General features: G+C 64.0%; 3 protein-coding genes across 3 annotated transcripts; 2 read left to right on the top strand and 1 right to left on the bottom strand.

The window, feature by feature from the left end:
- Positions 1-352: 352 nt before the first annotated feature.
- On the bottom strand, positions 353-6929 carry FLOT1 (flotillin 1). Its single transcript, XM_084500937.1, has 12 exons — positions 6772-6929; positions 6608-6683; positions 6059-6149; positions 5413-5556; positions 4997-5116; positions 4696-4791; positions 4102-4254; positions 3601-3782; positions 2804-2849; positions 2547-2684; positions 780-944; positions 353-665 (listed from the first exon to the last, which is right to left on the bottom strand). Exons 1-12 carry the CDS (start codon positions 6812-6814, stop codon positions 633-635), a joined length of 1287 nt encoding a protein of 428 aa, XP_084357063.1. The 5' UTR covers positions 6815-6929; the 3' UTR covers positions 353-632.
- Positions 6930-8371: 1442 nt separating this feature from the next.
- RPS5 (ribosomal protein S5) lies at positions 8372-10501 on the top strand. The gene is made up of 6 exons (XM_084500938.1): positions 8372-8499; positions 9460-9565; positions 9668-9877; positions 9973-10101; positions 10199-10297; positions 10389-10501. Exons 2-6 carry the CDS (start codon positions 9461-9463, stop codon positions 10455-10457), a joined length of 612 nt encoding a protein of 203 aa, XP_084357064.1. The 5' UTR covers positions 8372-8499; position 9460; the 3' UTR covers positions 10458-10501.
- A 581-nt stretch (positions 10502-11082) lies between these two features.
- Positions 11083-12110, top strand: RNF225 (ring finger protein 225). Its single transcript, XM_084500936.1, has 2 exons — positions 11083-11122; positions 11311-12110. The coding sequence occupies exon 2, from the start codon at positions 11324-11326 to the stop codon at positions 11897-11899; it is 576 nt and encodes a 191-aa protein (XP_084357062.1). The 5' UTR covers positions 11083-11122; positions 11311-11323; the 3' UTR covers positions 11900-12110.
- The last annotated feature ends 215 nt before the right edge of the window (positions 12111-12325 follow it).

Raw genomic sequence — 12325 nt, 5'->3', positions numbered from 1 at the left:
GTCATGTCTCTGGGGTGGGGGGGACGACAAGGGGGGGGTCTTGGTGTCCCCATGTCCCCAGCGGGGTCTCCCAGGTTCATTTTGGGGTCCCTGCGTCCCTTCTGAAGTCCCCTGAAGCTCATTCCTGTCCCTTGGGGGGGGGTCTCCTGTGTCACATCTGTCCCTACAAGGGTCCCCCTGTCCCTTAGAGGGCCACTCGTGTCCCCTGTCCCCACCACATCCACTTGAGGGTCCCCATCCCACCCCAAAGCCCTTCCTGTCCCTTTTGGGGCCACTCGCGTCCCTTTTGGGGTCCTCAAATCCCCCCCAAAACCCCAAAAAGACCCCAGGGCGCCCCAAAACGGCCACAGGCTGCAGACGCGACAGCTTTTAATGACATGGGGACAGCCGCGGGGACACACGTAGGGACGTGTCCCCCACCCTGGGGACCCCACTGGAAGGGGCGGGGGGGACACGAGGTGGCACTTTGGGGGGGTTGGTGGCACTTTGGGGCCACGGCAGCACCACGGGGCGGTGGCTCCATGGGGACGTGGTGGCACTTGGGTGACAGAAGGGGACACGGGGGGGGGGATGTGGAGGCTCCAGAGGGTGGTGGCACCTTGGGGACACCTTGGGGATGCGGTGGCACCGGCTCAGGCCACGCAGTTGGACTTCTTCTGGGCAGCCTGCGGAGGACAGAGCAGGGACAGGTGAGGAGGGGACAGGGGTGTCCCCAAACCCCCCTGGGGACCTCGGTGTCACCCCCCTGGTGTCACCTTCCCCGGTGTCACCCCACGGACCTGGGTGACGCTGACGCCCGTCAGGGCCTCGACGGCGGCGGGCAGGCGGGTGACAACGTCCAGGATCTCGCTGGGGAGCCGCGACACCCCGATGTCCCCGGAGCCACCGGCCACCAGTGTCACCCGGCGCGTCCCCAGCAGCGGCTGCGCCACTGCCTCCGCCACCTGGCCCAAAAAGGCAGGGTTTCAGCCCAAAATCTGCTCGCAGCACTGTGCACCCTCCCCCCTAATCCCGCTGTCCCAAATCCCGCCCGTTTCGGCCCCATAATCTGGGTAGGTCGCCCCCCAAATCCCCTCATCTGCCTGGCGGTTTCTGAAGCCTTGCCCAAATTCCTCTGGTTTCACCCCAAAATTCACTTTGGCAATTCCTAGTCCCTCCCTGGCCACTCACCAACTGACCTCTGCCCTAAATCCCTTGGGTTTCACCCCAAAACCCACCGCAGGCATGCACAAATCCCCCTGCCCACTTGCCTGTCCCCAAATCACCTCATCTCACCCCAAATTTGCCCCTTTGTGCCCCAAATTCACCCCTTTGTGCCCCCACACCTGAAGGGGGGGCCCAAAGTGACCCCAAATTCCTGCTGGGCCCCCTCAAATCAACCCCACCCAACAGGAGAGACCTCAAATCCACCAAGGGGACCCAAAATACCCTGTGGAGCCCCCAAATACCCTCATGGGGACCCCAAATCCTCCCCAGAACCCCCCCCAACCACCCCCACCCCATAGAAGAGACCCCAAATCCTCAAAATCTATTGGAGGAGACCCCAAAACCCCCCACACAACCCCCCAAAAACCCAATATTCACCCCCAAACGCCCCCTTTGAGACCCCCAAACACCTCATGGGGACCCCAAATCCCCACTGAGGCTCCCCCAAACCACCCCCACCCCATAGGAGAGACCCCAAATCCTCAAATCCACTGGTGGAGACCCCAACACCCCCCCACAACTCCCCAAATACCTCATGTATACTCCTGAGATTCCCCCTTAACACCCCCAAACGCCCCCTTTGAGACCCCAAAACACCTCATGGGGACCCCAAATCCCCCCTGAGACCCCCCAAACCATCCCTACCCCGTAGAAGAGACCCCAAATCCTCAAAATCCATTGGAGGAGACCCCAAAACCCCCACACAACCCCCAAATATCCCATGTGTACCCCATGAAACTCCCTCTTGAGACCCCCAAACACCACATGGGGACCCCAAATACCCCCTGGGACCTCCCAAACCACCCCCACCCCATAGAAGAGACCCCAAACCCTCAAAATTCACTGGGGGAGACCCCAAAACCCCAATGTTCACCCCCCAAAAGCCCCCTTTGAGACCCCCAAACACCTCAAGGGGACCCCAAATCTCCCCGGGATTCCCCAAACCGCCCCCACCCCATAGAAGAGACCCCAAATCGTCAAAATCCATTGGAGGGAACCCCAAAACCCCCCACACAACCCCCAAATATCCCATGCATACCCCCAAGACTCCTAACTGAGACCCCAAAACACCTCACGAGGACCCCAAATCCCCCCTGGGATTCCCCAAACCACTCCCACTGTATAGAAAAGACCCCAAATCCTCAAAATCCACTGGTGGACACCCCAAAACCCCCACACAACCCCCCAAAAACCCAATGTTCACCCCCAAACACCCCCTTGGAGACCCCCAAACACCTCATGGGGACCCCAAATCCCCCTCTGAGGCTCCCCCAAACCACCCCCACCCCATAGCGGAGACCCCAAACCCTCGGGGCCGCCCCCCAGGGCCCCCCTCTCACCTGGGGCAGCCTCTGCAGCACCATGTCCACCACGGCGGCCTCGCGGAACTGCCCGAAGGCCTCGGCCTTGGCCTCCGTCTGCGCCGCCTCCGCCCGCGCCCGGGCGGCCACCGCCGCCGCCCGCGCCGCCCCCGTCACCTGCGGGGGACGTCCGAGTCCCCGGGGGGCTCTGGGGACACCCCCCGGGGCTGGGGACCCCCGGTTTTGTCCCCAAACCCCCCAAAATTCGGCCCCGTCCTTCGGGGGCCTCGACTCACCCGCATGGCCTCCGCCTCGGCCTCCGCCTGGGTCATCACCTGCAACCTGCGGAGGGGCGGGGCTTGGAAAAGGGGTGGAGCCTCGGGAGGGGCGTGGCATCGAGAGGGGCGGGGTTTATCGAAGGGGCGTGGCCTCGTGGACGGGGTGGGGCTCAAGGGGGTGCCCAGGCATAGGGGTGGTAGAAAGGGGCGTGGCTTGGGGGAATGGGCGTGGCTTGGGGAATGGGTGTGGCTTGAATGAATGGGCGTGGCTCGAACGAATGGGCGTGGCTCGAACGAATGGGCGTGGCTCGAACGAATGGGCGTGGCTCGAACGAACGGGCGTGGCTCTCATTTAAAAGGGCACCGCCTCCCTTAAAAGGGGCACGGTGCTGGGGACCACCACCCCCTTTTTAAAGGCTCTCGGAAAGAGGGCGGGGCTTCACGGGGGGCGGGGCAGCTGGCACAGAGGGGCGTGGCTTGGGGAAGGGGCGTGGCTTTGTATTAAAGGGGCGACGCCTCCCTTAAAAGGGTGATGGCCCCACTGTAAGAGGAGCCACCGAAAAAGGCAAAATTCGGCTGGTTGAGTTTTTCGAGGCATTTTCGAGTGGCAGAACTGCTCTTAAAGAGGGCACGGCTTCGCCACGCTGTGGGGGCCCACCGGATAGGCTTGATATTTAAAGGGGAAAGAGCTTAAAGGCACGGTTCTCACCCCAAATGGGGTGGGACGGGGAAGGGGACGGGGACGGGGAAGGGAAAAGGGGAAGGGGAAGGGAAAAGGGGAAGGGAAAAGGGGAAGGGGACGGGGACGGGCTCACCGCTCAGCCTCGGCCAGCCGCTCCAGGCGATAGCGCTCGGCCTCGGCGGGTTTGCGGACGGTGGCCTCCAGCTCGCGCTCGCGGCGCCCGATCTCGTGCTCCTGCAGCTGCGCCTGCTGGGCCCGCTCCACCACCAGCACCTGCGCCCGCTGCTCCTCGATCTGCTGCTTCGTCCTCGCCACCTGCGCCCGCGGCACACATCAGCCCTGTGCCAGAACCCGCCGGGGAGGGGGCCCTGGGCATCCTAGGGACTGCAGGAATCCCTGGGGACCCCAGACAGGGGTCTAAAGGGGTCCAGGTGTCCCTGGGGGGTCCCAAACATCCCAGCTGAGGGACCCAGGTGTGTGTTTGGGGGTCCCAGGTGTTTTGGAGGGGCAAGAAACGGAGAGGACTGAGGTGCCCATGGGGATCCCAGGTGCCCAGCAGGGACCCAGGTGTCCTGGGGGTGTCCTAAGAGTCCTGGGGGGGTCCCAAACATCTCAGAGAGGGGACCTGGTGTACCTGCAGCTGGTAGGCCAGGTCAGCCTGGGCCTTGCGGGCGTTGACGGCGGCGTCGCAGAGCGCCTGCTGCACCTGGAAGTCCCGCTGGGCCTGCGCCATCGCCGTCTCGCTCAGCAGCTGCGCCGAAACCTGCTCCTGGCGCGCCCTCGCCTCCTGCAGGGACACGGGGGGGACACATGGGGACACGTGGGGACACCGGGTGGGTGATGGGGGGCATGCTGCCCGACGGAGGGGGAGCGTGGGGGTGTTGTGTGTGGAAATGGGGGTGCTGGGGGACAAAAGGGAGATGTGGGGGCACTGTGGGATTGGAGGGGGACGGGGACACCGCAGGGTGGCGGGGAAACTGGGGGACAAATGGACATGGAGACAGCAGACCCCAAAGGATAGGGGGGAACGTCAGGAAAATGGGGTGGGGACGTCACAGGGGGACTGCAGAGACAACCTGGTGACCTTGGGGGCATGGGGGGGGACAGCAGGGGTGGCACCAGCACGCTGTGAGGGGACACGGTGACCTCAGTGATGAAACAGGGGGACGTGGGGACGTGATGGGACAGTGGGGGCCCTTGGGGGGGGGGACAAAGACGAAGGACTCACGCGGATGCCGGCGTCCCGCTTGGCCTCGGCCTCCCCCACGCGGGCATCACGCTGCACCTGCGCCGTGCGGCCCTTCCCCAGCGAGTGCAGGTAATCCTGGGGACAGGGGACACGGGGACACGGTCACAGCCCCGATCCACCCTGCGTCACCCGTGTCACCCGGTCCCCGTGTCACCCTGGTGACCCTGGTCCCCGGGTCACCGTGTGTCCCCGACGCCACCCGGTTACCGCAGGGGCACAGCTAACTCCGGTGCCACCCGTGTCCCCGCTGTGTCCCCTCCTGTCCCCCCCGCGGTGCCACCTGGTCGTCGTGGATGTCCTTCAGGGTGTAGCTGACCACGCTGATCCCCATGTTGACCAGGTCGGATGAGGCCACGTTGAAAACCTGCTCCGAAAACTTCTGCCGGTCCTTGTAGATCTCCTATGGGACACCAGGGGCGGGGCTTAGGGTGGGTGGGGTCAGGGGGGCGTGGTCTTGTAAAAGGGTGTGGCACCAGGGGGTGGAGCCTATGTGTGTGTGGCACCCATTAGGGGGTGGGACCTTCCCATGGGCAGGGGGCGGGAGCCTTTAGGGGGGGCAGGGCTTATGGCAGGGGGTGGAGCTTGGGCAAAGAGGCGGGGCTTATGGGGAGGTGTGGCTTTGAAAGGGGCGTGGCTCTGGCCATAGGGGCGTGGCTTTTAAAGGGGCATGGCTCTCTCCCCCCCCCCCGCCCTCACCTCCACGGTCATGTGGGCCATGATGGCGCGCTGGTGGCCCTCCAGGGTCTCCAGGGCGATCTGGGCGATCTCGCTCTCCGACTTGCCCAGGAACATCTGGCAGGCGGCCGCCAGCATCTCCTTGTTCTGCCCCTGGATCTTCACCTGCCCCCCAAAAAATGAAGCCGCAGCGTCCCGCAGGGGTCCCCAGTGCTTTATTCCCCCCCCCATAACCACGTGTTTGGAGAGGCTGCTGTGCTCACAGGCCCTCGGCCCTGTTTTTAAGAAAACAGCCCCTGCACGCGGGGTTTTTGCCCACCCCAAAACCCCCTTTTTGATCTCATCGTCGCCCCTCCAACAAACCCCACGCGTGGGCTACCCACGACGGTGCCCTTTTAAGAGGACGCGCTCCTTAGGGTGGGGCCCCACCTCAGCAGGGCCGCTTTAAGGCGATGTTGCTGCCCCCCCCCCCCATTCCCCTCCCCCCCACCAGCACTGCAGCATGACACTGCCCTTTTAAGAGACCGCCCCCCAACAGCTCCAGGTGGGGCCCACTGCGGGACCCCTCTTAAAAGGGGCCGCACCGGTGCCCCCTGGGGACCTGGGGGGGGGGGGTGGTGGCAGCTGTGGGGACACGGGGGGAGGCATGGGGGGGGCAGGGGGGTACCTGGGCGATGCCGGTGACGGAGATGGGGACGCCGTGGCGGGTGTACACCTTCTCGCTGCGCACGTTGAGGGTCAGGGTGTTGAGGGAGATCCTGGGGAGGGGGCAGGGAGGGGACGGGTCACCCCCTTGTCACCCCCTTGTCCCCCCATGCCACCCCCGTGCCCCTCACGTCATCCCATGCCACCCCCTTATCCTCCGTCACCTCCTTATCCCCCCCCCATGCCATCCCTTGTCACCCCTTGTCCCCCCATGCCACCCCCTTGCCCCCCCATCCCTCCTGTCCCCCCACATCCCCCCATGCCACCCCCTTGTCCCCTTACACCCCCCCATGCCACTCCTTCATCCCATGCCCCTCCTTGTCCCCCCATGCCACCCCCTTGTCCCCTGCTGCCACCCCCTTGCCCCCCATGCCCCCCATACCCCTCCTATCCCCCCACATCCCCCCATGCCACCCCCTTGTCACCCCATGCCACCCCCTTGTCCTTTACTCCCTTGCCCCCCCCCATGCCTCCCACCCCCCTCCCGTCCCCCCATGTCCCCCCATGTCACCGCTGGATCTGCTGCAGACACGGCACCACCAGCACCCGGCCCCCGGCCACCATCACGGGGGGGCTGCGGCAGAAACCTGCGGGAGACGAGGGGCACGGGGTAAGCCCCGGGACCCCCCCCCCCCCGGTGCGGGGAGCGGGGCGGGGGGGGGGTCCCCGACTCACCCGACACCACCATGGCCTCGTTGGGGCCGCACGTGAAGAACATCCCGGCGGTGACACGGGGACAGGGACCGGGATCGGGATCGGGATCGGGACCGGGATCGGGACCGGGACCCCCCCCCCCGCAGCGGCTCGGCCCCACCCGCCCCGGCCCCGGCAGCCCCCGCGGCGCCGCTCGCCCGCAGCCGCCCCCTGGTGGCCCCGAGGGGGCGCGGAGGCGGCGGGGGGCCCGCGGGTGGCTTCTGGTCCCCAAAGTCCCCTCAGATGTTCGGTGGTCCCCAAAATCACCTCAGGTGGCCCCGGGTCCCCAAAGTCCCCTCAGGTGGCCCCTGGTCCCCAAAGTCCCCTCAGGTGTTCGTTAGTCCCCAAAGTCCCCTCAGGTGTTCACTAGTCCCTAAAGCCCCCTCAGATGATCCTTGGTCCCCAAAGTCTCCTCAGGTGACCCTGGGTCCCCAAAGTCCCCTCAGGTGGCCCCTGGTCTCCAAAGTCGCCTCAGATGTTCCTTGGTCCCCAAAGTCTCCTCAGGTGTTCACTAGTCCCTAAAACCCCCTCAGGTGGCACCTGGTCCCCAAAGTCCCCTCAGGTGTTCACTAGTCCCTAAAGCCCCCTCAGATGATCCTTGGTCCCCAAAGTCTCCTCAGGTGTTCATTGGTCCCCAAAATCACCTGAGGTGGCCCCTGGTCCCCAAAATCCTCTCAGGCAGCTGCTCATCTGTTAAGTCACCTCAGGAGATCCATCGTTGGTCCCTGAAGTCCCCTCAGTTGGCATGTGGTCCCCAAAGTCCCCTCAGATGATCCTTGGTCCCTAAAATGCCCTCAGGAGACAGTTGGTCCCTAAAGTCCCCTCAGGCGTTCATTGGATCCCAAATCTCCCTCAGGTGGCCCCTGGTCCCCAAAATCTCCTCGGATAAGCATTAAGAGCCAGTAATTACAAGCCCCAGCCCCACTTTTTTTTTTTTTTTTTTTTTTTTTGCTTCCTAATATTATGGAGAAAATTATTTTGGGAGTTAGAGAAAATGCCCGGAAAACAGCACAGTCATCGGTCATGGCCAATGCGAGGGGAAAACCCAGTTTGACAAACTTAATTTCTTTAATTTTCACCCATGTAGTTGACCAAGGGGAGCCAGCTGAGGTGATCTTTTTGGGTTTCAGTAGATTTCAACGTGGTTTCTGACCCTATCTGTCTGACAAATGCTACAAGCAATGGGTGAACAATTGGCTGAGGGGTCAGGCTCTGAGGGGTCTGCTAAATGGGGTGATATTAGGCTGGTGGCCAGGCACGAGTGGGGCTCCATTTTGGGGCCAGGTCTCTGCAGTGATCCCATAAATGACCTGGCTATGGGATGGGAAGGAAACCTGCGTGTTTGTGGCTGACACTGAGCTGGGAGGAGCTGCTGACTGTGTAGGGGCGGAGAGGCCCCGCAGAGGGATCCCCTCCGTCCCCCCACGCGTGTCCCTACGCCCACCATAGGGAGAAACCCCACAACATGGCAGAGTTCGGGCAGACGCCCTCAACAACCATGCCCCGCCCGGCTTCACCATCGCCCTCCGCGCATGCGCCACCGCCCGGCGGGACCGAAAGGACGGGCACGGCGAGGGTAGAACGGGCGGAAGCGCGGAGCCACTCTGCAGCGTTGCGCATGCGTAGCCGGAAGCCGGCGCCTGCCCCTGGATAAGAGGCGGGGAGGCCCCGTCCGAGCCCTTTTTCGGCGCCGGATCTAGAGGCCGCCATGTGAGTGCGGCGGGGCCGGGGGGAATTTGGGGTGAATTTGGGGGTATTTGGGGTTGAGAATGGTGAGGGGGGGGCTGTGGGGTCTGGAAGGGGTGGTTGGGGGTACTGGGAGGGAGGTTTGGGGGTCCTCAGGCCCTGGGGAGGGGGCAAATGGAGGGGGGGGAGGGGGATTGGGGCCTGGTGGGGGGGTCGCTGAGGGAGAAGTTGTGGGGTGAGGCCTTGGGGGGGGACTGGGGTGCAGAAGGGGTGGGCTCAGGGATTTTGGGAGCGTTGGGGTGGGAATTAGGGGGGGTTCAGGGGTTTAGGAGGGGGGTTTGGGGGTTCTCAGGGCCGGGGGGGGTTAAATGGGGAGGTATCAGGCCTTGGGGGGGGGATTGAGGGAGAAATTGTGGGGTTAAAACATGGGGGAGGGGAATGAGGTAGGAAAGAAGAGGGATTTGGGTTTGGGGGGGTGTTGAGGTGGAGATTGGGGGTGGGGGGGTGTTGACAGGCTTTGGGGGGGGGCAATGAGGTGGGGAGGGGTTGGGGTGTGGGCGGAGTTGGGGTTAAAATGTGTGGGGTCAGGCGGTGGTTGGGGTCCCAAATAGAAATCGGGGGGGTTGAGGCCTTGGGGTTGTCCCTGATGGAGGAATGGGGGATGCTCCAGGCAGGGGGAGCTCCGAGGTTGGAGTTTGGAGGGTCACAGAGTTACAAATAGGGCGGGAACAGGTCTTGTGGGGGCAATGAGGTGGGAGTTTGGGGGCTCTGGGGGCTGTTCTTTTATGGGGGGCTCTCTAAGGTAAAAGGCTCTTTGGAGCTCCCTGCATTAGGGGTGATTGGGAAGGGCGCGCCACCTCTTCGGGCTCACCCACAGGTCCTCACCATCTCATTTTAAGGCCCTGCACCCCCCAATTCAATGCAGGGGGTAAAAGGATGGATCTGCCTTGCCCTTTTTCACTCCAATCCCCGTTTTCTTGGCAGAATGACCGACTGGGAGACGGCGCCCGCTGTCACCGAGACCCCCGACATCAAGCTCTTCGGCAAGTGGAGCACGGACGATGTGCAGATCAACGACATCTCCCTCCAGGTATTTTTCGGCCTGCGTGGGGTCACCCCTCGGGGGCACCCCCAAAACCCCGTGGCGCGTCAGGAAGGCGCCTGAATATCTTCCCCCTGCCCCCCCCTGCAGGACTACATCGCCGTCAAGGAGAAATATGCCAAGTACCTGCCCCACAGCGCCGGGCGCTACGCGGCCAAGCGCTTCCGCAAGGCGCAGTGCCCCATCGTGGAGCGCCTCACCAACTCCATGATGATGCACGGCCGCAACAACGGCAAGAAGCTGATGACCGTGCGCATCGTCAAGCACGCCTTCGAGATCATCCACCTGCTCACCGGGGAGGTGCGGGGCGGCTGGGTTCTGGGCTGGGGCCGCTTCTAGGGGCGTAGGGGCTGGTTTTTATCCCTTTTTTTTGTTTTTTTTTTTTTCCCCCGCAGAACCCCCTGCAGGTCCTGGTGAACGCCATCATCAACAGCGGCCCCCGCGAGGACTCGACGCGCATCGGCCGCGCCGGCACGGTGCGGAGGCAGGCCGTGGATGTGTCCCCGCTGCGCCGCGTCAACCAGGTGCCCCCTTTTGTGGAATCCCCGAGCTGTGGGGACCCCCCTCCTCATCAGCGTGTCCCTGATGTCCCCCTTTTTCCTTCCCTTGCCCCCTCCCCAGGCCATCTGGCTGCTGTGCACGGGTGCCCGCGAGGCCGCGTTCCGCAACATCAAGACCATCGCCGAGTGCCTGGCCGACGAGCTCATCAACGCTGCCAAGGTGAGGCTGTCACCGGGCGGTGGCAGGATGGCCTCGCTATCGCGACATGTCGTGATTTCTCACGCTTTTTTTTCCCCCCTTCCCTTGCCAGGGCTCTTCCAACTCGTACGCCATCAAGAAGAAGGACGAGCTGGAGCGCGTGGCCAAGTCCAACCGTTAAAGAGCCGCTGTTACGCGCGAAATAAAGTTGGCTTCTACTTCGTGCCCCTCCTCTCCTCCCTGTGCCGTGGGATTAGGGGGGTGCTGTTTGTGTTTTTGGGGGTATTTTGCCCTCTTTCACACACGAGGGGTGCCTGGGGGGGTCCTTTTTGGGGCTGGACCCCAGAAAAGCACAGGGGTGTCCCGTTAGGTCCCACGTGTCCCCATGCTACACAGCTGCCCCCAGCTCACCTTGGCACCTTGTAGGGTTGGGATTTCCTCATTCCTGGACATGATTTGGGGTTGGGGGCTGTGTCCCCTTGCCCCGAACCCCCTCTGTGCCCCCTTTATTCCCTTGTTCCACACCGGGGGGTGGAGGAAACAGCGCTGAGAGGCAAGGCAGAAGAAATAAAACCGGGATGGGGGGGTGACAGGCTTCTCCCCTGAGGAAATCAGTCCCTCGGGGTGACAAAGCGGTACGGGACGGCTGCCAAAACCCACAGGTCCCACCCCAAACCAGGTGTGGTGCCAGCCAGGTTCCCGCAGGGCCACCGTGGCCCTTGGGACCCGTCCCCTGGTGACCGGGTGACGCGGGGGGCGTGCCGCTGGCCCTCCCCGTCCGCCTGCACCCGAGCTCAGCGGGCGCTTGCTGCGTCCCCCACGGGGGGTTGGCACCCCTGGGGGCAGGTGAGGAGGGGCTGGGGGGGGGGGGGGCGTTTGGGTATTTTTGTGCTTTTTTGGGGATCTGTTGGCACCGGGAATTGGGGTATTTTTTGCAGTGATGCCATCCCTGCCTATTTTTGCTCCCTCACCTTGCATCCTCCCATCCTTATTTCCCCCTTGTAACCCCCCCACGCTGTTTCCCCCTTCTCCAGGGCCATCGCTGCCATGCCGAGCCCCCCGGCAGACCCCGAGGGGCCCCCCCGGGACTGCGTCATCTGCTTCGCCCCCTACGACCGCCTCTTCAAGCTGCCCAAAGCGCTGGGCTGCGGCCACGTCTTCTGCCTCGAGTGCTTGGCCAGGGTCAGCGTGGCGACCCCCGCCGCCCCCCTGCTCTGCCCCATCTGCCGCCGCCCCACGGCCCTGCCCCCCCGCCGCGGCCCCCCAGCTTTGCCCACCCGCTCCGACCTCCTGCCCCCCGCCCTCCCCGCCGCCCCGGGGGGCTTCGTCCGCTTCGATCGCCCCAAGGGGCTCTTGCTCTACGCCCCCCAGCCCGGCCGCCTGCCCACGGTGACCCTCAGCCTGGAGGTGGGGGGGTCTGAGCCCCCCCCAGCCCCTCCGGGGGGCCGGGGTGGGGGGCGGTGGCCCCTCGTCAAGGCGGTGGCCGTGGCCGTCGCCCTGCTGATGGCGGGGGGCTTGGTGCTCTGCGGGGTCTTCCTCTTCTTCCTCCTGCCCGCGGCGTGCGAGGGGGGCAGCCCGGTGACCAACAGCACCTGGGGGCCGCCGGGGTGGCCCCCCTATTAACGGGGACCCCCCCCACTTCCCCATTTTATGGGGCTGGGATGTCTTGGGGTTCCCCATTTGGTGGGGATGGGTTCCTAGCAGGTCCCCCCCCCCCCCCCAAACTCATACCCTTGGCCAAATGGGTTTTGGAGGGGACACCCCCCCCTAGATTTGGGGTTGGGGGGGGCAACACACCAGCCCCATTTCCCCTTTATTAAATTTTTTCCCCCAATACCACGTCCTGATGATGCCTCTTCTGTAACGGCAGCGAGCATGATCCCAAGGACGCCCCCCCAAAAAAAAAACCCACAAAGCCAGGACCTTTTGTTTGTAAGGGGGGGGCAACCAGGAGCTGCAAATCACCAGTCTGGCTTAAATTGAGGAGGGGGGTGCCCAAATCCCTGTCGTGGGGGGGGTGTTTTAGGGCCGGGAGGGTGGCAGGGTGCC

This window comes from Aythya ferina (genome assembly GCF_964211825.1).
Source record: "Aythya ferina genome assembly, chromosome: 30".
Lineage (NCBI taxonomy): Eukaryota > Metazoa > Chordata > Aves > Anseriformes > Anatidae > Aythya > Aythya ferina.
Note: the sequence above shows the minus strand (reverse complement) of the source record. Positions and strands in the feature narration are given on the sequence as shown.

What these genes read in the sequence shown, in the direction of transcription:
- RPS5 (XM_084500938.1), top strand. Translation starts at nt 9,461, where the DNA reads ATGACCGACTGGGAGACGGCGCCCGCTGTCACCGAGACCCCCGACATC. An exon ending in TCAACGACATCTCCCTCCAG is followed by an intron (nt 9,566 to 9,667) that starts GTATTTTTCGGC and finishes CCCCCCCTGCAG; the next exon opens with GACTACATCGCCGTCAAGGA. An exon ending in TCCACCTGCTCACCGGGGAG is followed by an intron (nt 9,878 to 9,972) that starts GTGCGGGGCGGC and finishes TTTCCCCCGCAG; the next exon opens with AACCCCCTGCAGGTCCTGGT.
- FLOT1 (XM_084500937.1), bottom strand. Translation starts at nt 6,814, where the DNA reads ATGTTCTTCACGTGCGGCCCCAACGAGGCCATGGTGGTGTCGG. An exon ending in AGCGGGACGCCGGCATCCGC is followed by an intron (nt 4,255 to 4,695) that starts GTGAGTCCTTCG and finishes GTGTCCCTGCAG; the next exon opens with GAGGCGAGGGCGCGCCAGGA. An exon ending in ACCTGGCCTACCAGCTGCAG is followed by an intron (nt 3,783 to 4,101) that starts GTACACCAGGTC and finishes CCGCGGGCGCAG; the next exon opens with GTGGCGAGGACGAAGCAGCA.
- RNF225 (XM_084500936.1), top strand. Translation starts at nt 11,324, where the DNA reads ATGCCGAGCCCCCCGGCAGACCCCGAGGGGCCCCCCCGGGACTGCGTC.